Below are 27576 nucleotides of genomic sequence, written 5' to 3'. Positions count from 1 at the left end.
ATGTTGGCCTCTTTTTAATTTTTCCTCTCCATTAAATTTCAAAGAGTTTATTCCTTAGAATTTTTCCTCAGTTCTTTCTTCCTAAAAATGCTGGCACATCTTCCACTGTGACTTAATAGTGCATCTGAACAGTACTGTAGGGTTGTTTGGGGTGTTTTGGATTTTGTTGTTGTTGTTGTTTGGTTGGGTTTTTCACTTCATTCTTTTTTGTGTTTACCTCTTGGGCTTCTAAGCATGTCACATATTGTTTTCCTATTGACTTTAAGATACCCAAATTTGGCCAAGTCTGGTCCAGGAAATTAGGAGTAATCCTCATGTGGTAATACTAGTCCTACTGACCTTAGATTAGTGAGTACTGCTTGGGTAAGGGCTCTTTGTGTAGGTAAACCTTAACTGGATCAGGGCCAAGGTAGCAGATGAGGACCTGTCTATTTCCAGTGCAGCAAATACCTATGTTGTGTATATCACGTTCACTGTAAATCATATGAGCTTAGCATCCAGGTTTCTCGAGTGGATTGAAATGCTGGTTTTGTGGTGGATGGTTAGCATCTCAGGGTATGAGTCTTGATTGAATATTTTCTTCTCTTCAAAGAGATAAGGTTTCCCTAGCAGAAGCAGCTTTCTTAATTGTAAATAGGCATGCATGTTTTTGTGGGCAGAATAATAATGCCAAGAAAACCAAGTTGAACTTAATTCTATAAAAATCTTCTGAAACCCCAAACAATTCTGTTGATGTGCAACTTTCATCCTGAGTGTGAAACAACATATGCAGAATGTGGTTTGTCAACATTGATTTTGCACAAAATACCATTTCAGTTCTCTCTTTTCTACTCTTTTACAACGCTGGGAACTGTTACTGTGAGCTAGATCATACCAGTCATTCCTGTGGTGATTAAAATACAGAAATCTAAAACCCAGACTCTCTTCCTTCACCTCCAGTACTAGGCTTCCACCTGTGGCAGAAGGGTGTTAACAGAAATTGGGAGAAATGGACAGCGTTTCCCAATATAGGCAGAGCTGGTTTTCCCTGTTACTCTGGATTCACATCCAAACCTACCAGAGCAAAAATTATGCTGGAGCAGAGTTGTTGCTTGGGCTAAACGACAGGAGCCTCACTGGAGATTTTTAGCAGCCTTGATAGTTCCTGTCTCTCACAATGTTATGCATTAAGTGTCCAATCACTGTAAATACCAGTGTTGCTGAATTTTACCAAAGTTCTCCTGCAGTAGGTAATAGGAAAGTGGTACATTCTGTAGTGAGTCACCAAGCAGAGCTTTGTCTACAGTAGAATTCAAGGTCTGTCTACGTTGCTGTTAAAGCTGAGTCAGGGTCCTGTTTAAAATATAGCTCTATTTTGTGCTGTTATGTGAGACTTTAAACTTTGTAGTAACTATAGCTTCTAGTTCTTATATGAAAAGTGATTTAAGATTTCATCTCTGCTACAAAAAGCACCACAGCTCCTGATGGTTTGGAGTCGATTTTAAATCTATTGTCAGGCCCAGACAGATGCAGCTTCGTCTGTGGCGTGCAACAGACAACATCTGTTTGTGTCCACCCTTCGTGTGCGTGTTGCTTTTCATTGAGCTATGCAGGAAAATCCTTCTCTAAAAACTCTCCCTGAGTCCTGTGCTATACAAGCAAGCTTCTGGCAAATGGAGTGCCCTCTGCAAAGAGCCATTTTAGCCCTGTATGTGTGACATTTGGAACTGGTGACACTCGGCAGTGTTAGGGCTCCTGTTAACCTTATAGTGAGAAAGGGAGGTTTTTAGACTTGATTCTGATAGCCTTTCTGTTAATGAATACAGAGTGCTCCAGGGGAAAAGAAGAGAAAAAGGAAAATTGAAGAATGCTTTGTGCCAGTCAATGTTAAGTATTTTTGCAGCAGAAGTTCTTGACTGTGGTGGGCAGAGGGGAAGAGGAGAGACTGGAGAAGTTTGCATGGATGCGCAATACAAGGAGGCAGTGCTTAGCAAGAAATGTTTCCTTGAGCACTGAATGCCTCCTCTTGGGTATTAGTGTGTGTTGTTGCATTCACAGAACTAACTTCCTCGTGTTTGGGTTCTTTAATGTTTGTTTCTTTTAATTAAGACGAAGTGGGAGCTTCTCCTGTTTCAGATGAAACACAACCATAAGTGAACATTTTCTTCATCATTTACTGTTGAGCAGTAAGAGCAGGTTGCACAGCTTGTTAGAATAGCTATTTTAGTGACATGGTTATGATGATATGTGCTTTCTTTCCTGTCCCTCTCCCTGCCAGATATGGCTCACCCTTTTCTATATAAGGCGCTGTGTGGGTTTGTTTTGTTTTGGGAACGTGTGGAGAAGAAGCAAAATGAAGTGAAAATGCAAGCCAAGGTAGAACAGCCTTATTTTAGGGGGTAACCTTACAACAGAGCTTTATAGTGAGTGTGCTGTATTCCAAAATACGTAAGCCAAAAACAAAAGAGCATTTCATTTATGCAAAAAAAAAAAAAAAAAATGAAAAAGAGGTGTTGGAAGACTTCTTTAATATGTACCTTCTAAAGGTAGAGTAAGGTCTCACCAAGTGACATGTTATTGTGATACTTCTTGCTGGGTCAGTAGGGATGGGTTGGGGTCTAAGCGCTTAACTTTTTTCCCCCCATGTTTTTACAAGCAGTAAGTTAAATGTGGTATTGATGAATGTGCCTTTGTGAGTATAGTGACTGTCTAATTGAGGAGACCACTTGGGCTGGAGGGGAGACAATGGTCAATTCTTTCAAGAGGTCAGACATGGAGATTGCAGCCCACTGGTCCCTTTTTGACAAGCAGCATCTTTGGGCTGGTCTCTACACTGCACAATACGGATTCATATGTGGTAGAGATCGGGGTGGGGGGGTGCAAAGGGGTGTCATGTGATGCACAGAAGCTGTTGATAGTTTTAGGCTAGTCTGCTGTTGCAGGTTGAGTTTGTATCTGTATTATGTGGCTTCTCTTTACGTTCATGTGCATGAGTGTGAGTGCGTGTGGCTTTATTTTTTTGTAAGCACTGGAGAATTGAAACAGTGACGTTTGAGACAAAATTTATACATGTAGAGAAGATGATGTTTTGTAGCTTCTGTTAAATAGTGGATGCAGGCACACTTTTGCCCTCTCTGTCCGTGTCCTGATAAGAGAAACAGGAAAAAAGTTTGTTTTCAACCCTTCAACTTCCAGCACACTTAACGTTGCCATTTAAATGAACAGGGTATTACACAAGAAGAAAACAAAAAAGTTTTTGAAATGGTGAGGTAGAAGTGTTTAAAAAGAGAAAAAAAAAAAAAAGTCTGAAGTAATTTCTTTTGTTTCTTTGAAGCTGTTTGTAGCTAAACATGGGAATCTGCAGTGTCTCCTTCCATTTGTTTTTGGTCGTTTTCTAATAGTTCACCTCTTTGTCCCACCGAAAAAACATGAGGTGTAGGAAATCAAGAGCTGTTGCTGTAGCCCTTCGTAATTCCCACCCTGAAAGAAACTCCAGTGGGATCCCTCAGCTCTATTCAGGAAGACAAAGAGAGGAGAGACTCTGCAGTTTTCTTTGCTTCGCTCTCATTCCTCTCTAATGGCCTTGAAATGTATTATTATGCAAATGTGAATTTTGATACTGAACTTAAGAAGAGGTTGTTTGTTCTTTTTTCAAAAAAAAAAAAAAAAAAGGTCCCATATGTGGTTGGCATTGCTTCTTTATTTTGTAAGTGAATTGTAAACTATGCATTCTGCAAAGGGGGTGCAGGGGACAACAGCAGCTTTGCTAAACTGTTCAGGAGTTTCTGTGTCCATGGTTATATCCATTGTTGTTCGCGGAAGTGGGGAGGTGATGATCTTGACATAAAAAGGAGTTGATGAGAACCTCTTCCCTTTCCCCCCCCATCCCCTCCCCAGAAGTTGACCAGTAGGTAACAGGGCAGAGATTTGGAAAACTGATGTTGACTGCAAAAGAGAGTCAGCTATAAACTGTGCAGGGTTGTGCATTCTAGCCATGCAGTGTTAACCCAGGGCCAATAGGGTAAATGGGACACCAGCTCTACCTGGAAAACTATCTGCCACCTCCTGTGTTCTGGCCCTTGTCAAGCTCAGGAAACACAGTGTCATAGGCACTGTCCTCTTTGTTTTATCATTATTATTATTTCCTGCCCATTTTCCATTACAGCAGTCCTTGTGCTCTTCCAGAATTGGAACACAGCTGGTATTTGATGTCTACACTTTCTCCTCCCTGTAATTCTTTTTGCTGCTGTTTCTGACAAAGCTCACACAGTGGCAGCACAGCTATGGACAAGACAGTGGAGGTGGTACTTGTAGCATGACTACAAAGACTGCTTTATTTTCATCTGTAAGTGGTTGCTACAACTTTGGTGTTACTGCCAATGCCTTGGCATTCATGTTGCAGTAAGTGAAATTTTAGGGAGTGCAGACTGATGTGTAGACAAGGCCCTCTGTTTAACAGCAATTATCTTTTTTTACTATAAGGTGGTATCACAATGGTCAGAAAAAAAAAAAAGGATTCACTTCCTCACATCTCCAAAACGCAGTCATTGTGAATTACATGTGTTCCTTGAAGCTAACTGAGCTTCCAGGAGCAGTCTCCTCAAAACTGAAGATCTCACTGCCCTCTTCATCATCTTAATAGGGACCCTTTGACTTGACATTTTCCTTTGTCCATGGTGTACCATGGTACCTGCATTATCCTTGGCATTATCTTAGGTGTAATATCATAAACTGCGAGCTTATCCTGCCTGTATGCAGTGTTTTCATGCAGCAATTTTGTTTTTGTTAACGTTCACAGTACTGTAATAAGTAATAGACTTGATGATCACTCTCGCATCTGTGCCTGCCTTGCAGATGTGATCTTATCAGGGTTCCACTCTGTCAGATTGCCTTTAAAAAAAGGAAGAGGAGGAAGAAAAAAAAAAAAAAAAAAATCTGAAGTTAAAACTTGCTCACAAAAATACCTCGTGGTACATTTCCCCTTCTGGTGTAACCTTCTAAATCTTACCTTCTCTGAACTTAACAGGCTTTTATTTCCATCTGTTATCTCCTTTCTAAAAAGATGTTTGAACTAGTAGTTTTGAGCACAGGACCAGAAGACTGGAACTCCTGAGTTTTAACGTTGGCCCTTACTCTTCCCTTGCCTCGGGCGAGTCATGCAACTTTTTTTTGCCTTTGTTTTTTTCATCTGAAAGTGAGGGTGATGATGATAATACTTACCTACCTCACAGGGGTTTTGTGAGGATCAACTAGTAAATGTTTGTACAGTGCTTTAAAGACACAAAAAGGCATGGTAGAAGTATTATGAGGTTTTTACAGCAAGATCATTCATTCTTTTTACATTGTTTGCTTGTATGGAGGGAGATAACTTTTTCTTTTTTCAATTATCAAAGCCATCATACACTCAGATACTAAGTAGCAAGCTGATGGAGATTCAGTTACTCATAGTTCTCTGTCTTTATGCCAGTTTCCTTCTGCTCTTCCTTACATAGTTAAGCCAGTGTTGCTACAGGTCACATGTCTCTAATTGTACTTTTTAGATAAGCTTCAGACTTGAAGTCCTTTGAGCTTGCTGCTTCTTTCACCGGATCACCAAATTGGAATCAGTTTGTGTACCTTTCCCTGCTTTTAAACAAGTGTTTTTGGTAATGTCATCCTTCAAGTGGACACATCGTTTCCTGCCATCAGGAAGGGGAGGTGGTGGCACGTGGTTCCAGAGAGGTGACTGATATGAAGAACCTTGCCACTTTATGCTGCTGCTCCAGGGATGAAGGGCAGAGTAGCTTTCTGTTTCCTTCCCTGAACTAATTTCAGTGTGTAGCCAGTCACACTTCAAATGCAGTGTCTCTTCTTGTCCACGATGTACAGAAGCCATCACCTGCCAATAAAACGTAGGAACAGAGGGAATGATAGTAGATGCTGCTTGTGTATATGCCTTACAGCTCTCCCAGAGTGTCTCTGGGAGGGTGGTGGGGGAAGAGGTCTTCACTGGGTAAATCCCACAGCTGTCAGGGAACCTCTGCTACTTTCTCCCCTCTCCAATCGCGTGGTCGCTGTTTTTTCTTTCTTGGATGTGCGTCTCAGGGATGTGCATATGAGCCCATGCCTTCTGGAATTTGGCCTTCAGAATATCAAGAGTATGGTTTCTGTACCTGAAACCTTCTTACCTGACACTCCCTGGTCCTCTCTGTCCTGCATTTCCTCCCTGTGGCCTTAGGAATATCTCCCCACTGTTGCCGTATGCCATCTGCTCCACCTCTGCCAGCACTCTTAAGTGTGTGCAGTGATTCTGCAGAGGAATAAGGTGGAGCGATGCATACGCACCAGGGGGATTTACACACACACGTGTCTTGGATTTCTGCCACACCCTGTCTGAAACATACAGAATACCTGATGCACAGTGCTTTTTTTTCTTCCTCTTCTAGAAAGCAGAACAAACAGCAGTGTGAGTCTGCTGATGGTAATTCTGTAATGTTTACTTTGAATTAAATGCTAAGTATTTTCCCCAAAGAACCAAAAAAAAAACTCCCACCTTCTAACAAAAGTAACCAAATGGAATCTTCTTGGGGGCAGGGGGAGGAGGAAAAGCAGTGACGAGGGAGCGTTCTGATCTATTTTAATCTCAACTGCTTGAATGGATATATGAAATGCTGCTTTGAGTTCCACAAACATATAAGGGATTATGTTTACAAAGGTAAATGCCTTCTACCTGTTCAGGAAACTGGCTACTGGTGGGCATCAGATGTTTGGTGAGTTTCTCTTCATTGGGAGATGGGTGTGTCTGGAAGAGGAATGGAGAAACAGATTCATTTCATCTAGTCTTCTTGGTAAAATAATGCCACCTTCGTTCCTCCTCAGAAAACGGAGGGAGGAGGTTGCAGAACAGGAAATCAGTGATGTCCAAAATGGCTGGATTAGAAAAGGCAGCTTTTCTACTTTGCACATAAATAGGTAACAGGAAGGTACAGCTAAAGTCCTCTTGCCTGAAACACTGTCCCCCAGAAGCATTGTAATAATAACAATAGTGGCTGTTTGTATATTGATGCTATTTGCAAGTTACCTGTAAGTGTTTGGTTTTTTTTCTTATACTTGAAATGGCTTCCTTTACTAAACTCTTACTGTAGCTCTGGTTTCTCCCCTCAGTCACTAGTGTGCAGTAAAGAAAGATACAGGACAAATGGGGAGAACGTAGAGGAGACACAATGTCCTGCACATCCAGGTGTCATCTTAATTTCCATCCCTTGCACTCGCACATGTTCGAACTTCCAAAGGGTTTTCCATGGACACAGAAACTCGGCACTTCAGAAGGTGCTCTTGTATGGCTGGCTGCTTCCCCCCCCTTCTCCTCCTTTTTCTATATTTTTATTTTACTTTTAGTATAGTGGTACTTAAAATCACTGGTTCACTTAAAATAAACAACAGCAAAACAAACCAACAATGTTTAAACTCTACTAAATGTACAAATAAGCTGAAATGTTGCATTTTATGTGTATTTTTGCCATAGCAGGTACTGTATTTCTCATGCTGGATTTAGGGAAAAGAAGAAAAAAAAAAAAATGAAAAAAGAGGAAAAAAAAAAAACAACAAACAAAAGCAAACAAAAGGGTGGTGTTTTATTGGGAGTGTGACAAGTTAAGAGTAATAAGGAATTAAGTCGTCGTCATTTCATTGAAACTGAGAGATGGTGTAATACTTATATAAGTTTTCTGAAGGTTTGTTGTTTTTTCTTTTGGTTTTGTTTTGGGTTTTTTTTTTTTTTGCTTTTAAACAGCTTTTTTTTGTTGTTGTTCGTTTGTTTTATTTTTATTTTTTCGAAAGATATTGATTGTATTATGTGCAACTCAGTTGCTTACATTATAACTACAAAATATTTTTGGGTTCCTGGAGAGAAAAGAAAAAAAAAAAAAAAAGGAAAAAAAAAAAAGGAGTTTAAAAAAAAAAAAAAAAGACTAATAAATGTGTTTGGCTGCTAAGCATTTAACCTTGGTGGTTTCCGCACCTTTATTCCGCCGCGCCTCCCCTCTCGCCTGCTGCGCCCCCGCCGCCATCTTCGCTGCGGCCCTTCCGTGCGCGGCCTCCTCCCGCCAGGGGGCGTCCCCTGCTGCGCCCGCGGCGCCGTATTCCGCGCTAGGGGCGGGGGGGCTCTTTGCGACGGCGGGGCGGGGCCACCGCCCGCCCTTATCTGCGGCCGCCGGCGAGCGCTCAGCCCCGGGCGGCTGAAATCGTTCCGTCCTGCCGTGCCGCTGCTGCCATGGCGGCCCCCCCAGCTGAGGAGGATGCGATGGCGCGCTACCGCTCTCCGCTGGTGTCGCGATACGCCAGCCCTGAGATGGGCTACAACTTCAGCGAGAGGAAGAAGTTCGGCACCTGGAGGCGCCTCTGGCTCTACCTTGCCCAGGCCGAGAAGGTAACGGCGGGACGGGACAATGTCACTACCCTGGCATGGGACGAGGGCTGGGTAAGAGGGGAAAGGAGAGCTGTCGTGGTTCTCCCACCCCCGTCCCACTTCCCATCACACCTTCAGGGCTCTGCCCCCCGGCGCGGGAACTGGCGGGAGGCACTTGTCTTGCCTTCCCGGAGCTGCCCTTGGGAAACGAGACCGAGCAGCGGCCTCGGTTTGCAGTGGCCCAGGTCTGCCCGGAGTGAGCGGCAGAGAACTGGCCGGAGCAACTCTGGGGCGGCCCTGCGCCTGTTCCAGGGACGAGGGGGTGTGGAGGTTGTGCAAGGCTGGTTTTACAGGACACTAAGTATGTGGTCCACGTACCTAGCATCCCCCCAGCAAATCATCTCTGCTTGGCTCGTACCCTCCCCCTTGCCTTATTTGTGAAATTGGTTTTGTAACGGTTTTGGTAAACAGGTGAGGGGTGTGGGGCGGGGGGGGCTGCCTTCTGAGCAAACATCAGTGGCCTTCTTTAGGGCTTGACTGTTTGTTTTTCAGGAGGTGTGACTGGTACCATGCAATCAGATTGCTGTCAGTCTGTGCCAAGTGGACCACCCCACACATCTGCAGCCAGTTGTTTAGACAGCCCTTACAGCTGAGAAAAGTTTACTTTTGTGTGAAGTGATCAGAACAGTTACCCTTGGAATTCTTGTATTTCTCACAGGCTAAGTGCCCCCAAAAACAACCAACCCTGTGTTCCCACTGATCTACCAATGAAATTAGTTTAGAACTATCTTTTGTTTTCCTTTCTACACCAAAATATTCAGCCAGAGCGTTTCAGTAGCTGTCCTTGAAGGCATAGCCTAAAACTGTCACACCCTGATAGCACAAAGGATTGGTATCAATTCAGGTGTTGAGAAGCAGTGACTGGAATACATCCATACGATTGTAAGCTGTCGTGTTAGATTCCATGGAGTTAAGGTTGTTGTCTAGTTGAAGCTCGACCACCTTACCATGATTTGGGTTATGTGTACAGCCCTTTATTACTATTTAGTTGAAACAATCAATTTTCATTAACTTGGTTTTATGTCACTGAGAGGAAAATCCTTGTCAGGTTTTTGACAGCGAAGAAGCTGAAATGCGTTGTCAAAAAACCAAAGGAAAACAAAGCAAACACAAAAGCACTCTGCCTGCTGACAGCTTTACCTTTCAGACTCAACAGTTGCCCATTCATTTTATACAGCCCTTCATTTTCTGTTCTTGAAGCACTGGGGTTGTTAGGGAGCAATCTAAGCCCTCTGTCTGGACATCGCTGCTAGTGTAAGGGCAGAGAAACACCGTCCTGGAGAATGAGCAAACAGTGTTAATGAATATGCTGCTTCTCCATTCAAGCATCATCCCACTACAGCAGCCTCATTGGTAGTATGCTGCACCAAACATGATATTTTAGAAGCTGCAGATGTAATTTTACACCTGTGTTAAATACGAGTTGCCTTCTGAAATACCACGTGCTAGTGGCACCGCAGTTGAGATGCTGGAGTGAGCAGACTGCGAACCTCATCTAGTGCAGGAAGTGTAGATACCAAGGCCGGATGCTTAAGGAGCTTTACCATGTTCAAAACATAATTTAAACACTGCCATATGAATTCCAGTGGATAACCATCACCTCTTCTGCTGATCAAGAAGAAACTACTTTACATGACTTGCCCAATAGGAGGAAGCAAGCTGCCAAAAGTACTAGTTTTGCATTCTCAAGTCCTTGACTTCAGGTTCCCCTGCCTCTTGACCCTTGCTTTCTCTCCCATTGCCACTGTAGAGTTTTATCCCCAGAAGGCAGAGACAGATCTTGCAATTTCTTTAGCACCCTTTTTGTAGTGGGAAGAGGGAGATTGCTATTTTTGTCTCTCTCCTCATTACAGAGGAGTTTGTCTTCTGATGTCAGCTCTGGACTGAAAGGGGAAGAGTCAGCTATTTTCAGCACCTGTTAGCTCTGTTAATGACTACTTAGTTACAGATAATAAAAGCAGTTTGTTTAGGGTCCTTTTTGAAGGTGCATAGTATTTCTTTTGGGGTACATTAAAAAGCCATAAACTATGGGCAACACTTGGAGTAAAGCAGAAGATTAGGAAAATCTAATGATAGGTTTTCTGAAGGTTGCAGGGAAGTAGTTGCAGGGGCCATGAAGTTTCAGATAAAGTACAAGGCTGGGTAAATGGTTTCAATATGCACCCTACTTAGGGGAGAAATTTTCAAGCAGTCCACCTGGAATGTGTGAATTAAGAACTGAAAACTTATTTCACTGGAAACTGGATTAGACAGAGTTGTTTTTTCACAGTTGATGTTTTGTTCCTTACTACAGGCAATACCAGGAGTTTGAAGGAGGGGACTCAGCAAAGCATCTGATTAGTAAGATAAATCAGAACTTAAACTGATCTTTTCCCAACTGATAGTAGTTAGTTGGGCTTAAATGCTGAAGTGTCTTGAATTTATGCCCATCCCAAAACTCTAGTTTTACATTTTTTTAGCACAAATTCATTTGTATTATGATGCTTCTGTTAACATCTCATCCTTCTTCTGAGTCTTGAGCTCTTGCCCTAAATATGTTATGTGAAAGTCAGGTACAAATTTCATGGAGCTTTTGTTTCTTCTAGAAGTAGCTTTGACATCCTGCAGCATCAAACTGACAAAGAGTTTTGCACATGTGAAATCTGTTTCCTCTCCTGTAAGAGCCTAGATGGTACTTCATACATTTTTTTTCTTCATTTTTATGTCATGTGTTCCTCATTAGATGAGCAGCCCAGCATCACTCTGTTTGCAGGAGATATTTCATGACATCTGCCTGCTCTGCTCTGGCCCTTAAGGAACAGGGATGAAGGAACAGTCATAGTTGTTGCAGTGGCACATCAAAGCATTGGAACAGCCTCAGAGGAATTACAGCTTCACAATGCAGCAGGCACATCTCTGACCTCTGGTGCTTTGGAGAAAACCCTGTGTTCTCCCTTGGGTAGTTCTACTTGGTTGGAAGGCCATTTGATTGCTTTCTTCCTGAGGTACTGCCAATTATCAGCAAAAGCTCACAGGGAAGAGGCCTCAGGTGATGTTTGTGGATGCACGAGAACAGCATTTGCCTTGGCACTACCTTGCCTCAGTCGTATTCCTGTGACAAGCAGTCCTATTCCTGGGGATTATTTCTTTCCTCTGTATAGCTGTCAATGGCTGCATGCTGTGGTCAGCTTTTCCCAACAGATCATGGATGTATGGACAGGGCATGAGATTTTGATCTTGGCACAAGAGCGTATTGCCTGCTCAGGTGTCCCTGTGCTTTCAGGCACTTGCACTCTGTATCACTACCCCTCAGACAGCAGTCTGGGGCCAGGTGCTTTTCCTCTTTATCTGGACAGTCATGGTTGTGTATACACTTGCAGCATCCTATTTTAAGTTCTATGAGTGCTAATCTGATGAGAACCTCAAAGACACATCTGCTTCACTTGATGTCTTCTCTAGTTCAGATTCCACATGGGCAAAATGCTTTTTCAGTCAGTTTGATTCTGGGCAGAAGCAGCTTTTGTAATACTTTGTATCCTCGAAGCTTTCTGGCTGGCGACTTCTGGTTACTAATGCCCAAGATGAGTGTTTTAATTTGGAAAAGGCAGTAATGCTGAGTTCATTGTGAGACTTCTAAGTTCCCAGTATCAGGAAAAGCTGTTCTTCTGAGCTTAGCTTCTGCCAGTACAGAGCTGTGCAAGAGTCATACCAGTGTGTAATTCTGAGGTGCGGTGTCTTACTCTAAGTCAGCTTGCTAAAAAGCTTTAGCAGATGTTTTTGGAACAAGAAGTAGGAACATTTATCTCCTCCTTCCAGGTCAAGTAACTAATTTCTCAAGCTTCCAGATTCAGACTGAGATGAAGTACCTTAGGATTTTTGGAAAGGTACAAATGTGTATTTTACCTTACGTTCTGCATCTGCTGCTTACAGTTGTGTAGATCTCGTTGTGATCCAGAGTTTTTCCTGACACAAGCTAGCTAGTGATATGGTGGCTGAATTGTGCCCCCTCAAAGGGTAAATCTCATTAAAAGATGCTAAAACTGTACTATTTTAATGTCACTTTTCCCCACTTGTCTAGATTTTTTATGGTTCTCACAGGGGCGTTGCATGATTGAGGAAAGTGTGAAGCCCAGGGGGAACATCTAAGCATGAACACAATCCCATGCTATTGGAAAAGGTTGGAGAACCCTAGAATAAAAGCATTTGCTGTTACAGCTCTTGATTATGCCAGATTGCCATGCTACCATGAACATCTAAGCATGAACACAATCCCATGCTATTGGAAAAGGTTGGAGAACCCTAGAATAAAAGCATTTGCTGTTACAGCTCTTGATTATGCCAGATTGCCATGCTACCATGAACATCTAAGCATGAACACAATCCCATGCTATTGGAAAAGGTTGGAGAACCCTAGAATAAAAGCATTTGCTGTTACAGCTCTTGACTGTGCCAAATCGCCATGCTGCCATGAGAAGTCGTATGGGAAGAAATTGTCTTAACAGCTCCTCTCTCAGTTTGGGTTGTCTCTTAAAGACAAAAAGAAATAGAAAGTTCTTTTGCCTTTGCAGTCACTTGGGCTTCCTATCACTGATGAGCAGATACAGGAGATGGAAGCAAACCTGGACAACATCGACTTCGCAATGGCGGCAGAGGAAGAGAAGAAGCTGCGCCACGATGTGATGGCTCACGTTCACACCTTTGCCCACTGCTGCCCAAAAGCTGCAGCCATCATTCACCTTGGAGCAACTTCCTGTTACGTAGGGGATAACACGGTAACATCATATTTCAGAGCTGCAGTTGCTTACTTGGTAGCTCTTTGTAGACTTTTACTGATAAAATAACATCAGAAAGATTGGTCAATTCCCCTTTATCCTAGCTACCCTAAGAGGGCAAGTTTCTCTTGCTTGCTTTCTTTTGATATGAAGCAAGATCTGCTTGCAAATGAACTGTTCCATAAGATCTGCTTGCATGTTAAATATTCAAGGAGATAAGGGATTGTGAGTTGTGTGAACTGTCAGTTACACCAACAAGCCTAGAGTTCAGTGACTTGTACAAGGCCACTTTTGATCTACACAGCCCATGAGCTTTCAACTGCTGGTTGGAATCTCCATATTAATTCAGAGCAAATAAAGCTTTTCAGTGGCCAAGAGAGTGGATAAGTGTTTTAAGTGAAAAAGGAAGTGCCACTGCTCCACACAACTGTCAAATGTTTGGGAAAAGCCTGTCTAAAACTGAGTGCAAACTAAAGCCTGATTTCTCAGTACGTACTGCTGTTCCCTCACGTCCATGCCGCTGCAAACTTCACATCCACTTTTTCATGTGAGAAGCTGCTGCATGATTATTTTTACCCTACTTCTCTTCAAGCATGTTTGGCTTTCAGGTAGTACCACCTTCCTTGTGACACTTGCTGTACCTCAGTCTCAAGCAGTAAAGACAACTGCTGCCTGCTCAGTCCACTGACTTTCCTGCTGTCTTTAACCTACAGTGCTTGCATTTTCCACTTGGGATGAATGATTTAGTCTAACAGTCCATGGACATCAGGAGTATGTCTGAATGATCATTCGTACTCAGTTAGTGGAAATAGGTGTTCCAACTGTGCAGTGGGAAGTTCTGTGGACAAGTATAGGAGGAGCAGTGATGCATCCAGCAAGTTCACTAAATCCACTGCGAGTTTTGATACGAGAATGGTAGCAGAATTTTCGCCTTAAGAAGAGACTTTGGAGCATACAAAGCATATTTTAATTGTCTGTGTCCTTTCTGAGAGAAGCCAGTATGTCTGGTCCTTCAGACATGGCCCAAATTTCCTTTCCTTGCTTCTTTCAGGATCTGATTGTCCTCCGTGATGGGTTTGACCTGCTGCTACCCAAGGTGAGAAGGCAGTAGTGCAGAGTGTCTCCAGAGTGGGCAGTCCTGTGAATAGCCTGTGTTTAACTTGGATTTTCCTAAGCCTTGCTGGGAGGCTGAGAGGAGCTGACTGTTTGGGTTATTCTCAAGAAAGCAAACAGTTACTTGCCTTTCCTTTCACAAGTCTTTCCCTAAAGCTGCTTTGCTCACCATGGGAATTAGAAGTGGATCCTCGTTTATCTGTACCACGGGTACTAGTTCCAGAGAACAGCTGTAGTGTTTTCAGATGCAACCGAGGCATCCCCTTAACTACATTCCTAGGAGTGTGTCAGCATTCGAGACACAATATAATACAGTTTTCTGCAGTCAGATACAGTGAGAGTGTAGTGCAGTGTTGTCTATCTGACTTGAAAGTCTCAGCACCCAGTTTTCCCTGGCCTTCACATCTGTCAGTTACACCCATAGCAGCTTTACTTCTGAACAGTTCCAGGGGTCGAAAAAATACTGAGAGAGAAACCAACTCCAGGACTGGGTCAAGCACAAGGACTGACCTAGTTTGACCTGAAGTCCAACACGTGTATCATCTCTTGCTCGAGTTTTGTAGCAAGCAGAAGTTACATGCATGCCCTGAAAAAAAATGAAATAAAGCAAATTCTGTTACTAGAGGAGAGTATCAGCTGTTTCTCTCCCCTCTTTCTCACAGTGGTCTTGTGCATAAGCGTGCTGGCTTCTGCTGTGAGTTTTGGGTTTCTCTCACTCTGCCTCTCTTCTGTCCTTCTCGCGTTCACCAGCTCGCAAGGGTGATCAGCCGGCTGGCCGACTTTGCTGAGAAGTATGCTGACATGCCTACTTTGGGCTTCACTCACTACCAGTAAGTAGCCATCAGCCTTTGCTTTCATTTTATCAGCTGTGCTTTGGTTAAACTGACCTGCTACTGCTTTTCTTTCGTCCTTCTCTTTCCCATCTCTGAAGGGTGGCAGTTGGTCCTGCTGGATGTTGTTAAGACATTGCTGTTGGTTCAGAAAAAGAGTGTATGCCTAACTCCAGGTTATCTCAGGAAATTGAGTTGTTGCTTTGACTAGTTGTCAGCAGTTGTTTAACACAGCTTCATGAGCAATGACTTCCTGGCAAGCACAGATGTGTGTGTTCTGGGCTGCTTCAAAAAGCATGACTGGGAATTGCAGCAAGCCTGTCTTCCAGTCACATTTTCATTGGTTTTCTGTCAGTTAAGGTAGTTTCAAATGCAGCTTGGAAAGGTCTGCTGGCCACTTGGTACTGCTGCTACTCTGTCTCTATACCTGAAGCTTTCTTCTGAAGTGATGGTTCAGAATCCATCTGTTTTCATACATCCCTGAGAAGAATCAGGAGGAATTTCTTCTAACAGGATCATACTGATTCCTGTCTCTTGGGAAACTTAATGCTTCTTGTGCAGCAATTCCAACACTTGACTGCAGATAGGATAGGATAGGGTGGAATGGACAGAGCAGGATAGGATAGGGTGGAACAGAATAGAATATTTTTAGGCTGACTACTGAAAAGAAGATGATGATCTTGGTAGGTCTGTTGTTGAAGTAGATTACTATCTGCTGCTCCATGAACAATTTGTATTCAGAGGCATTAAACTACACCCTGGGGTAAGCCTGGATCTTTTGCCTCAGTGAGGTAGACCAGAAGCAGGGAAATGAAGCAGAGGTTGTGTCAGAGTCAGTGTCTGGCACTTTATAATCTCTCCAAAAGGAGAGAAAGAACATCATCAGGCCATGTCTCTGATTAAGTGTCTTGCTGTATGTGCCATGTCAGTTCAATCAGCTCTAGTCCTAGGCCTCTCTTGATCTGTGGCTTTTCTCTGGGCTCAGTTTTATCTTGGCATTTGGAAAGAGTACAAAGGATTATTCAAGAAACGTATGCATTATAGAATCCAACTCCCCTGCCAAGCCAGGGTCACCTAGGGCAGGCCACACAGAAGCACACCCAGGCAGGTTTTGAAAGTCTCTAGAGAAGGAGACTCCACAACCTCTCTGGGCAGCCTGTTCCAGTGCTCTGTCAGCCTCACAGTAAAGAAGTTTTCGCTCGTGTTGAGGTGGAACTTCCTGTGTTCAGGTTTGTCTGTTGCCCCTCATCACAGGGCAGCAGTGAAGAGACTGTCCAGCTTTGGCTTTCCTAGTCCTGTCCCTGCAGTGTTAGACACTTCCTTTGTATTCCTCTTGTTTCTTCCCTCCCAACTTCCACATCTTGTATGCTTCCTTTTTTATGTCTGAGCTTAAACAGCACATACACTTTTTACAAGCACTACAGAAGTCATCTCTGGAGTTCATGTGGACATTTTGAAGGGCTCTGTCTACTATCCCCATTTTCTCCTCAAAGTATTTGCAGGGGGATGTAGTGGTAGAAGCTTGCAGCTACTCATTTCAAGACAGGTCCTAAGAACATCATTAGCTAACAGCATTGTTAATTACTGCACATTTGCCCAGAGGCTCAGGAAGGGGGGGGGGGGAGTGGGGGGTTGTACACAAAACCAGTAGTCCATTAAAGGAGTAATTTAAAATCACAATGAGTTTGTAGATGTTTCTGCACTGAGAAATGCACGCCAGTGCTATCAGTTACCCAGGATGTCCTCTGTGCCCTGAGGGAACAGAATTAAACTGGGAGATGGATGCACCCCCAGTCTTTAGAGCCCGGCCTCCCTGGTGGGCAGAATTCTACCAGCGATGCGGTGCGACGGCCGCCAGAGGGCGCCATCCACTAGCGGAGCGGGCGCGGGGAGCGGCACCTGCAGTGGCTGACTGAAGGGCTCTGAGTGGGGCACCTGCACAGACTGAGGCTGTGCTGCTGGACATGAACAATGCCCTGAAACCCATTCTAGATGTTCTGACTAATAGGACTCCAGTCACATTATTTCGGAAATTCTCAAAAGCAGTAGTAGTGAAACACCCTCAGGTACCAATTTTCATTTATTTCTTAATCACCTAATGCATGCAGAAACTTCAATTACTGTTTTCTCTTGATGTAATTACATCTAATTCCTGAAAAGAATGATAATATCTTTATTACCATTTACTGGTGACGTGTATGTGCTGTTACGTCTTCCTGCGTAAGTGTCTTGATTTGTGCTCAGAGGAGTCAGAGAGACCAACCCACGAGGAGGTCGTGACAGTAGACTGAGCAGCAAAGCTCAGTCATCCTTCTGGAGCTGTGCAAATTGCCAACAAATCACATTTTGTCCTTGGCTGTTTTCAGACCTGCCCAGCTCACCACTGTGGGGAAACGCTGCTGCTTGTGGATTCAGGACTTGTGCATGGACCTGCAGAACCTGGAGCGGGCTCGGGATGACCTGCGTTTTCGGGGTGTAAAAGGCACCACTGGCACTCAAGCCAGCTTCTTGCAGCTCTTTGAGGGCGACCATAGTAAAGTAAGTCAGATAGCAAGTCTCCACTCCAGGCTGTCTTTGCAATTCTCTCCTCTAGAATGCTGTTCTTTTTGGGAGAACACGTAGGTTCTGGCATCAGGGCATTTCAGTGGGCCTCTGAGGCCAGCTGACAAGGCCTTGTGTGATGGTGAGCAGGATTTGGGGAGAGGGCATTTCCCAGCAAGTATAACATTTGTTGACAGTAAACTGAGAAAGCAAAGGATCATTTTTGCTGTTTCTGACCTTTGTTGCATTCTGAGTTCTCTTTGTTTTGTTTTGTGTTTTTCCCTTCACTCTGAGGTTGAAGAGCTGGACAGATTAGTGACTGCAAAGGCAGGATTCAAGCGGTATGTAACAAGCATGATTAGTCACCCAACTTTGGTGCTAACAAAGCGACCCATGCTGTTCATCCTAGTCTAGATTCCTCTGGCTGCCAAACTGTGCTGCTGTGGACTTATTCCCTTTGCCATCTTTCATTCCCAGCTGCAGCTTCCCACAGGAAACTTCATCTCCTAAACAGGTTACTTCTACCTGTCTCCCTGTTAAAGTATGGCTGGCTGTTTCCCCTCTGCTTTCCTCTCTCCCATCTGCATGCTGCCCTAAATTGACAGCTGGTATCCAAAGTTGTTCTTGTCAGGGCAGAATGACAGCCCTCCATTTCAAAAGCCATGTCACTCCTTGCTCAAAGTCTTGCAATGCAGCTCTATCTGTCTGGGACACTCCATTTCTGTGCTTATTTTTAGGTCTTACATGGTCACAGGGCAGACCTATAGTCGCAAGGTGGATATTGAAGTCCTGTCTGTGCTGGCCAGTCTTGGGGCATCTATACACAAGGTGAGTGCCCTCTTTATGTAGATTAGGAAGAGTGGGATACATTTGAGATCTTGAAGAGAAGGTGCTCATGGCACAGAACACCGTTCTCAAGAAATATTAATGGCTGTTTCTTGTTCTGTTGTTCTCTTTGTGATGATGTAAATCCACCACAGGATACATGCTTAGTAATCAAACCTCAGCAATTTTAAGACCAGTGGCAAACTGAAGGAAGTTTACTGAGCATATGGGTTAACAAATCCCATACCAGATATTAAGTCTAATCTAGGCTAAATTGATCCAATTAGAGTAAATGTCTTTCCTGGTGGTGCACAAGTTTTTGAATGTCACCATTTGCTCCTGGTTAATTGCCTTGCTGATAATGGTGTTATTTTCTCTGTCCTCGTGGATTCTTTTCATTGATTTATTTATATTCCCTCCTTCTCCTTCTCTTGGCCTAAAGTGATCTGTGGTATTTTCTTCTGGTTCTGTTTTACAGGCTGGCTGGTTCAATGCACATGTATCCCTTTGCAAATCACTGTAGTTTTGTTAAGCATTTTCACTGCTCCCTCCTGGTGTCTCCCTGCAAACGTTTGCCCTTCTTGGAGTCCTATTCTATTCTGATACTGTGAACACTTTTTTTCCCCCCCCCATATTCTTTCTTGACTGGGATTTTTCGGCCTGGAAGTGTGATTGCAGTATCAATTTATTATTTTGGGGGGGGGGGGGGTCAAATGTTTCACTGTATCCCAAAGTTAGTTCCTGACACAGCTGCAAACACTTCCTCAAGAGCACGAAGAAGAGCCTGTATCGGTGTGTATTAATTTGGTTCTCTTTGTTCATTTATTGCTGCTTTTTCTAGATTTGTACTGACATTCGTCTTTTGGCCAACCTGAAGGAGATAGAGGAACCTTTTGAGAAAGAGCAGATAGGTAAGGGATGGGAGACATTCCCTGGACCTACACATGTGTTCATGTTGGTGTAACCTTTTAAGCAAGCTTAGAAATGTCACCGTGAGAAGTCGCTCCAAATTAGCTGAGGTTTGACATCGTTACCGATTACTTGGGGAGGGGGGAAATTATGCACTTTGCCCAAAGGTTTCTGGGTATTAAGTAATTAAAATCAGATTTGTGTTTCTGCACTTCCTGGGTTTCAGGGCAGAGCAGAAGCAGTCACATACTCCCCACAGAGGAAAACTGAATCTGAGGAGTACTTAAGCGTTTTCCATTCCTCATGAAGCTAGCTGGAGCTGCAGGTTTTCTGCTTGACTCAGTATTTTGGTCTTTATAAACAGACAAGTTTGGAACAATGAAAGTGGACTGGATCCCTGCTAGAAGAGTACCAGTGATGTGATTCTGATGTTGCTCAAAGGGTTTTTAGGTGAAAGAAAGTCCAGACAGGCAGCCTAAGTAGTTGCATAGGACTGAATCAGAAAATTAAGTCTTAGTCATATTTGTTACTTCAATCATTCTACTCTCTATGGTTGATTTTGATATCCATTCACCAGGCCAACAGTAGACGTATCTGGCTATGAAGGACAATGTTACTGAGCCTGTGGGGTCTTGAACACTGCTGAAGTTGCCATGGGTAGCCTAGAGAGGTGGTGCTAAATGCTGCATTAAACATTAAGTCCCTTTGTTCTTTTTATGTGGTAGTACTACTTCTGTTTTGCAGAATTGCATAAGGTCTTCTCACTTTTTTCCTCCTCACATTTTGATGTCTCTGATCAGAAGAGGAATTGTGGCAGCGTCGTTTTCTTTACGCCATTTTGTCCTTACAAAATCATCTTCTTTTGGTGCTTTAGTCAAAACCATGATTCCTGGCACGCTTCTCTTACCTGGGGGAGGAACTTCATCCCTTGCCCCTGCATGCACTGCTCCTGTGTCCCATTTCCATCACTCTCTCTCTTTTCACAGGTTCCAGTGCTATGCCTTACAAGAGGAATCCAATGCGTTCAGAACGCTGCTGCAGCCTGGCTCGACACCTGATGACTCTGGTGATGGATCCCCTCCAAACGGCCTCTGTGCAGTGGTTTGAGCGAACGTTGGATGACAGTGCCAACAGGTTTGTTTAGCTCTTGCAGTGCAGCAATTTAGAAAACACTGGTTTTAAACTAAAACCACAAGTTACCACCTTGATGCAAAGGAGTCTCAGTAGAATCTAGAGACTACAGAGCGGTTTCCTCTCTAAGATCAGATGAAAACTGTTGGGGTGCTGTTAACGTCAAGATCTTCTGCAAAGTAAATCAGCAGAGAGAGGGAGGGATGCAGAAGCCTTGGTAGTAAGTTGCTCTTGTAGTCTTCCTGTTTCCACAGCGTGCTGTAGCAGTTCTTGCATTGCTCAGATTTTCCTCCCTGTCTGTTTTGAAGGTGGTTTTTGACCCTGCTTCAGTAAGAATAATTCAACATTTTATCTGTAATACTTTAACTCCCTCCAAATAATCTGAAGAAACTTATTTTCATCTTTATATTGCATTGTGCTCTACATGATGTAGTTCAGAGCCTATAAAGAAAAACAAAAGAGCACAAACTTTTTGGTTTTGTTGGGTTTTTTAAGTACTATTTCCTTAAAACCTGTGCAGGTCTTTTAGCTCAGCAAACTCTGCTTTTGTTTTCTGATTCTTCATTACTGCTGTTTTGAGATGAGCAAAAGTTCTCTATAAGTATTTTCAAGTCAATGACAGCCATTAAATTCAATGCTTCCATCTTCCAGTTAGCACTAGATTTGTATAAATCACATCTTTGCCTTTTGATATATTTTAACTTCAAAGTAGTCCTCTGATCTCCCAGAATCTGTAGATTTTTAAAACATGGGGCTTGTGGAACCAGGAATAACAGCACTTTTGGCTACAGGCCACCATTCAGATTGTTAGTGAGAATGTTGGTACAAAAATGTGTCCACAAACGTAAGGTGTGCATAAAATGTCCCAAAAGCATAGCAGATCTTTTCCCAAAAGGCCTTTACTCCACAGTCTTGTTAAGGAAAGAGCTGCACAGGCAGCCGAAAACCTTCAAGAAACTGAATACTGGTTGATGTGATGTGTTTATTTCCCAATAGCTACCAAGTGTTGGGAGATACACCAGGATCTTTCAAATTTTATTTTCACCTCCTCTAACAGAAAGGGTCTTCTGTCCACTTCATAACCCAATTTATTACCAAAAAACCCTTTGCCTTGCATTCTTCTTGTTAAAGGTGAAATGATTTGAAAGGAGAGCACGTCAGAGAAAATGCTATCAACCTGCAAAGCAGCAAAGTCCTTTTGAAGACAGTGTGATAGAACTGGGAGCTTTAAATGTAGCACAAGGTTCAAGTACTACTGTCTTCTAAAGGTTCACAGTTTAGAATGGGCCAGGCACTGCTGTTGCAGATGGATGATGCTGTAGTTGCTGCACTGTGATGTGGAGCCTTTTGCTTGAAACAGCTCAGTTCCAACTACTTCTATCCTTTCCCTCTTCCTTGTTGTCATGCTTTTTTTGCCAGGAGCTGGTCTCTTGGAGGGAGCCCCCACTACATGCATGGTTCACTTTGGAAGTTCTCCACTAAGCACAGCCAGGCACAGCATGACAGCACACCATCTCTTACTCCTGGAGAGTAGGGCAACACAGAACACATAGTGGAAGACACACATGTATTTGCTAGCTCTGTAAATTGCTGTGTAATGGTTTAATTATTTTTGAGCTTTCTATGGGTGCTTTCACTCTTCCTCTCTCTTCCACTCTCTACTAACAAAGGAAACATCAACTGAGACCCAAAACCCCCTCCCACCTCCCCAGCTTGAGATCTACTGCTATAAAACGCTCTTTAGCTTTCCTGGTTGTGACCTTCAGCTTCAGTTCCAGCTTTAGGGCCACAGCAATGCTATTTACAGAAACTGAAGAGCTGGATCTGAGGTAGATGGGAACGTGGCCTTTATTGCTAACTGGGGCCCTGGGTATGTGTGTTTCATAGGCGCGTGTGTCTGGCTGAGGCTTTCCTCACAGCTGACATCATTCTGAGTACACTGCAGAATATCTCCGAGGGACTTGTGGTATATCCAAAGGTAAAGCAGGAGATAATGTGTGCAGTGTTGCATCCTTGGTAATGCTGCAGCTATGCCAAAGTGTATCAAAAATCCTCCCACTCAAAGGATTACATTTTTATGTTAGTTCAAGTGGTTTCTGAATGTTGCTCTTCATTCTCACTCTTTGCAGGACAGACATGAAAGGGTACTTTTTGAAAGCAAAAGGTAGTACATTCAAAAATTCTCCAAAAGGATAGTTTCCCCTGAACTACACAATGGATCTGTAGAACTTACCACCAAAAAATACTGTCAAGGCAGATCTCATACAGTCCTGTAACTTACCTATAGGTTAAAAATGCCCCTGATTGTCCATCTTCACCACATCCTTTACAAGATAAACAGTCTAAGTATTATCAGATTCAGTACTTGGATTTCTATGGCTAAGTTCACAGAGAGAAACAATCTTTGCATTACTGGCCAGTCCAGGAGATTCAAAGGGAGAAATTTCACTGGGACTCCCAGTTGTTTACAGAATTGCTATAATGCTGTTTCTGTTTTCTGTTTGCTCTGTTTAAGGTGATTGAGAGGAGGATCCGTCAGGAGCTGCCCTTTATGGCCACAGAGAATATAATCATGGCGATGGTGAAAGCTGGGGGCAATCGTCAGGTACAAGCGCAGTCAAAATTACACCTTTGTTCATTGCCTGGCATTTCACCCCAGAGAAACAGAAGTGCTTGACCATATCACCTATTTTTGTTCTCTGCCTCCTCCCACAGTTACTAATAGCACAGTGGTGCTGCAAAGCCAGACTGCTCTCTGAGGAGAGAGTAGTTGTGGTAGGGCAGAGTTTCCCCCCAGCATTAACTTCAGCCAGACTAACTCAGAAGCAAATGAAGCTGTATTTACAAGCAAAAACTACACTCTACAATGGAATGCAATGGATATGTACAAAATATACAGTATTTACAGTATTATACAGATATTTACAATTAGCAAACAACACAAAAACACCCCTGGTCAAGGAGACCAGGGAAGCCGTTCCACTGCCCCCCACCCCCTGTCCCAAGAGAGAGAGAGTTGAGAGAGAAGGCAGTGGGCTAGACCTATCCAAGGCCAGCCAGAAGCACGTTATCTCTCCTGAGGAAAGCAAAACAGCCAAGAGCAGAAGAGAAAATGGAAAGAACTGTAGTGGTACAGCTCCTCTTATTCCAGATACTTACCCAATGAATTTGTTTAGAGTAATCTTTGGTTTTGCCTTTTTACACCCCAGGGTGATTTATTTACATTTTTCTACTTTTCTGCTCGAAATCTGCAGCTACATTTTAAAGGCGTAGCCTAAAACCAGCACACAATATTTACTGTTTGGAACACTGTGTGTTGAGCTCATCTGTCTGCCTGTGCTGGAGAAGAGGGAGACCTATTTTTATATTAGATACTAGTAGGCGTTTTCTTTTTGTAAACGTTGAAGGCACTTGGAACACAGGGCAGGCTGCTTTAAATGGAGCATGCTGGCACTTGGCTACCTGACAAATTAAAAGAATGATTCAGTGCTGTTAATGAAAAAGCAAGTAAGAACCATTCATTCATGTGTCCCTCTCCTGTAATTCAGGATAGTGCTTTTTGTCATCAGTTCTGGCCCTTCTTTCATGTGTTCAAGCAAATGGAAACTAAATCTTTTCCTTAGTAAATAAATGCAGACACAATTAGGTTGTATTTTTCTTAGCAGTTGATTTCATAATTCAGTTTCAAACTGATAACCAAATTTACATGTTAATTAACCATCTTATTTCCACTTACACTTAGGTAGTAATTTGTCCTTCTATGATTATTTCCACAGCAGGGATAGAAGTTAAACTTGCAAGATAGCAATAGTGGAAGGGTTTGCTGGGAGCTTTGAGCAGGATATGAAGTTCTAGTTCCCTGGACTATTTCTGGCAGCTCACCCATGTTGTCAGGGCTTTTTTAACATTTCAAAGGGTTGTTTTTCCTATGTGTCTCAAGTTTGCCACTGGGTCAGTTAGTAAGCTTCCCAATTAAAGTATAAAGGGTCACACCATGTTGGTCAGTGTCATGGTTCTCTAGAAAAGTATCCTACTCTTACCTCAATGGTCCTCTCTACTTCGATTAGATTGAAGAGTGAATTTCATTTATGTTTGCTATTGGCCTACCTTCTTTCTGGAGGTGGTTAATTACCAATTGATGGAGTTTAGCACACATCAAATCTGTTCTTATTCACATTGGTATGTTCTGTTTTCACATTCTGGGAACCCCAGAACAGCACATTTTCTGTGCTTTCCCACCTCACAGCATGGAAACTCACTTTCTTCCCCCACCACTGAACAGCTCCCTCCCCTAAACATCCACATCTGTTCACCTAAGGCAGGTCAGTGCTGAAGCAAGATGACCTTTGGGTGGAGGAAACCAGGAACAGGAGATAATTTTTCTCCTGACTGAAGACAGATAAGGATAATCGATGTGAGGAGAAGATTCTTACATGTCTGTAAATGCAACCACATGACTATTTTAGGGCCAGCAGGGCAGCATCTGATTTTGCAGCTGGGGCCTGACTAAGCTGGGTTCCCTTGTTTTTACACATTGATTCCACAGGAAATCAAGGCATTAGGAAATGTTGCAGAAAAACTGTTAAGAGGGCTTTTCCCATTCTTAGTGTCATGTGAGGGGTTTCTGGGAGAGAATGTCTTAAGGCCTCAAGTTTTTAATAGCTGCTTTTGTCTTCAGTCTGTCCTTATGTAAGCTGTGGTTTACATCATCTCACTGCTCATTAGCTTTGTTTCTTTTCCCATTTCCAAACCTCTAGAGGTTTTATGCTGTTGTGCTCCCAAGATGTTCCATGCAGGGCTTGACTAGTGGTGAATAAGGAATTCCTTTATTACAGTACATAGAATATTTTGGGAGCAGTTACTCTACTCTGTCTTTGGAAAAATCATGCAAGTAGAGAATAGAACAACCAAAAAAAAATCCTATGACAACTCCTAAAAGCATCTGGGGAGTTGGAAGAAGTGTGAAGGATTCCAGTATTGTAAGTTGGTGGTATAATTCAACAGAGTATGTGTGTGTCATTCAGACTGTTTTAGCTTCAAAGGACAGATGTGGAAGGATGAAGACAATCTTGCTTTAACAGAGTGGTATATGAGCCACTGCAGTCAGTCCAAGCTGTCTCAGTTGTGTGTTACCCAGTGCAGTGCACTTCGAAGTTTCTCCTGCACAGGTTAGTGGGATGAATGTGTGCTACCAGTAGCAATGGAATAGCTTTTTTCTTTTCCCCTCCTCTTCTAAAGGACTGCCACGAGAAGATTCGAGTTCTCTCCCAGAAAGCTGCTGCTGTTGTGAAACAGGAAGGGGGTGATAATGACTTCATCGACCGTGTCCGTGCTGATTCTTACTTTGCCCCTATCCATAAACAACTTGAAAGTCTGTTGGATCCCTCCTCCTTCACTGGACGTGCTCCTCAGCAGGTGAAGTAGTGGAAAGAGGCTACAGGTGTTACAGGTTGTAATGCAGTGTGTTGCTTAATCCTGCATGCTGTTGTATGCCAGAGGGCGTACATGTTACATACCTCTGCCTATGCCACTAAGACTGACACATTTATCTCTTTCATTTTCCTTGGCTTCCTTGTCTGTCTTTGTGGGCTTCACATTTTTGACTCTGGACTTGTCAGACTGCTAGGTGTCTGTGTGAAACAGATCCCAGTGAGACAAGCAGGTCTGAATGGGGAGGAGAGGGCAAGCCCTTTTTTTGGCTAATTTTCTCTTTCCTGTCCTTGAACAGGTGGCAAAGTTCCTGAAGCAGGAAGTGCGCCCAGCGTTGGATCCATACCAAAACAAGATGGGTGGGAAAATTGAGCTGGCACTTTAGGTATATTCTGCAAAGGTGTGTGGGTGCAGGATAATAAAAGCCTTATTGAACCAGGTCTGCTTACTCTGTCACCTTGTTTTGGTTCTCTACAGTACATTTAACCCCCAGATGGGCTCTTCATTCTTTGTCTGATGTTTAATCAAGCTTTCAACTTCTGTGCTGAGTTACTGAGAAATCCTTGATTGTGACAGGGTAACTTTATCACAGTACTTTTCACTGGCCCCTTATAGAGCATTGCCAAGTGCTGCCTGACATGTATGACTGAGCACAGGTAAGGGGAACTGAGCCCACTTGCCTTTCCATCTTACTCTTTTGCTCTTAAATTTTCTCTACAGGTTTCTGAAAAGATGGTAAAATATTTTCCTGGCTTTCAGAGTACTGAGATTTGGGCAGCACACAGGCCCAAAAAAATCAGAATAATGAAAGGCAAAGGCCATAAAACTTCCTGGCTCATCTGTTAGTCCTTCAGTGCTCCCTTGCTAGTTTAATACTGTACACATGGGTCTGAAAATCGTATTTCCAGATGTGGGTTAGGAACCAGCTGTTGCGATTTACTTTTCCAAGTCCTTTGCTGTAGGTGTTTGATACTGAATGGCATTTGGACTCCTGGCATGTGGCAGTCATTCTCTATTGCAAGTTTAGTCTGATAAGGAACGAAAAAAAGACATTGCAATTCATTGCATGCCACAGAAATTCAGGGTCTGGTCTTATTTCTGACCCTGACACATTCTGTTGGCAATGTCTCTGTTCTACTGGACATGACTTAAAGTCAAATGATTCCCTTTCCTCTTCTCCCAGTGTTGTTATATTACAACCCCCTTCCTTTGCTTGAGTGCAATCAAAAGCTCCCTCTTACCTCTGTTACTTAGACTCAGAGATGACATGATCAGAACTGCTTGATTCTTCTTTCAAGTGTGATTTAAGGAAAGCAGAACTAACTGAAAGACTAGACTCTATGGCCACCTCTGAGGCACTGGACTTCTTTCCCTGTAAAGTTTAAAAACAGTAACAATGACACAAGGAAAATGTCACCTCCCCACAGCAGTGGCACATACACAGGTCCTTTTGGTGGCTTCTACTCCTCTTTGGAAGAGCTCTGTTGAGTACCTTGCTTTGTTTTTAACAGTGGTACCAGACCACGGTGTAGTTCCCCCCTCAGGTTGCTCATGGAGGTTGCCAAGAAGTGCCTCAGAAGCACGTCTCTGCTGATTCACGGGACCAGATCACTCTTCCAGA

At 43.2% G+C, this 27576-nt stretch overlaps 1 protein-coding gene across 1 annotated transcript; it reads left to right on the top strand.

The window, feature by feature from the left end:
* The first annotated feature begins 8189 nt into the window (after positions 1 to 8189).
* Positions 8190 to 26391, top strand: ADSL (adenylosuccinate lyase). The gene is made up of 13 exons (XM_009902471.2): positions 8190 to 8386; positions 12973 to 13176; positions 14228 to 14272; positions 15040 to 15119; positions 17486 to 17657; positions 17955 to 18001; positions 18398 to 18488; positions 19327 to 19396; positions 20381 to 20528; positions 22413 to 22503; positions 23041 to 23130; positions 25764 to 25940; positions 26254 to 26391. Exons 1-13 carry the CDS (start codon positions 8231 to 8233, stop codon positions 26338 to 26340), a joined length of 1458 nt encoding a protein of 485 aa, XP_009900773.1. The 5' UTR covers positions 8190 to 8230; the 3' UTR covers positions 26341 to 26391.
* The last annotated feature ends 1185 nt before the right edge of the window (positions 26392 to 27576 follow it).

The sequence above is a fragment of the Dryobates pubescens genome, chromosome 15 (genome assembly GCF_014839835.1).
Source record: "Dryobates pubescens isolate bDryPub1 chromosome 15, bDryPub1.pri, whole genome shotgun sequence".
In the NCBI taxonomy this organism is placed as follows: domain Eukaryota; kingdom Metazoa; phylum Chordata; class Aves; order Piciformes; family Picidae; genus Dryobates; species Dryobates pubescens.
The sequence above is the reverse complement of the archived record's forward strand: the minus strand, read 5'-3'. Positions and strand labels throughout refer to the sequence as shown.

Excerpts from the sequence above, each read along its gene's own strand:
- ADSL (XM_009902471.2), top strand. The coding sequence starts at position 8,231 with ATGGCGGCCCCCCCAGCTGAGGAGGATGCGATGGCGCGCTACCGCTCT. Across the intron at positions 8,387-12,972 it reads ACCTTGCCCAGGCCGAGAAG|TCACTTGGGCTTCCTATCAC; the intron begins GTAACGGCGGGA and ends TTGCCTTTGCAG. Across the intron at positions 20,529-22,412 it reads TTGGATGACAGTGCCAACAG|GCGCGTGTGTCTGGCTGAGG; the intron begins GTTTGTTTAGCT and ends TGTGTTTCATAG.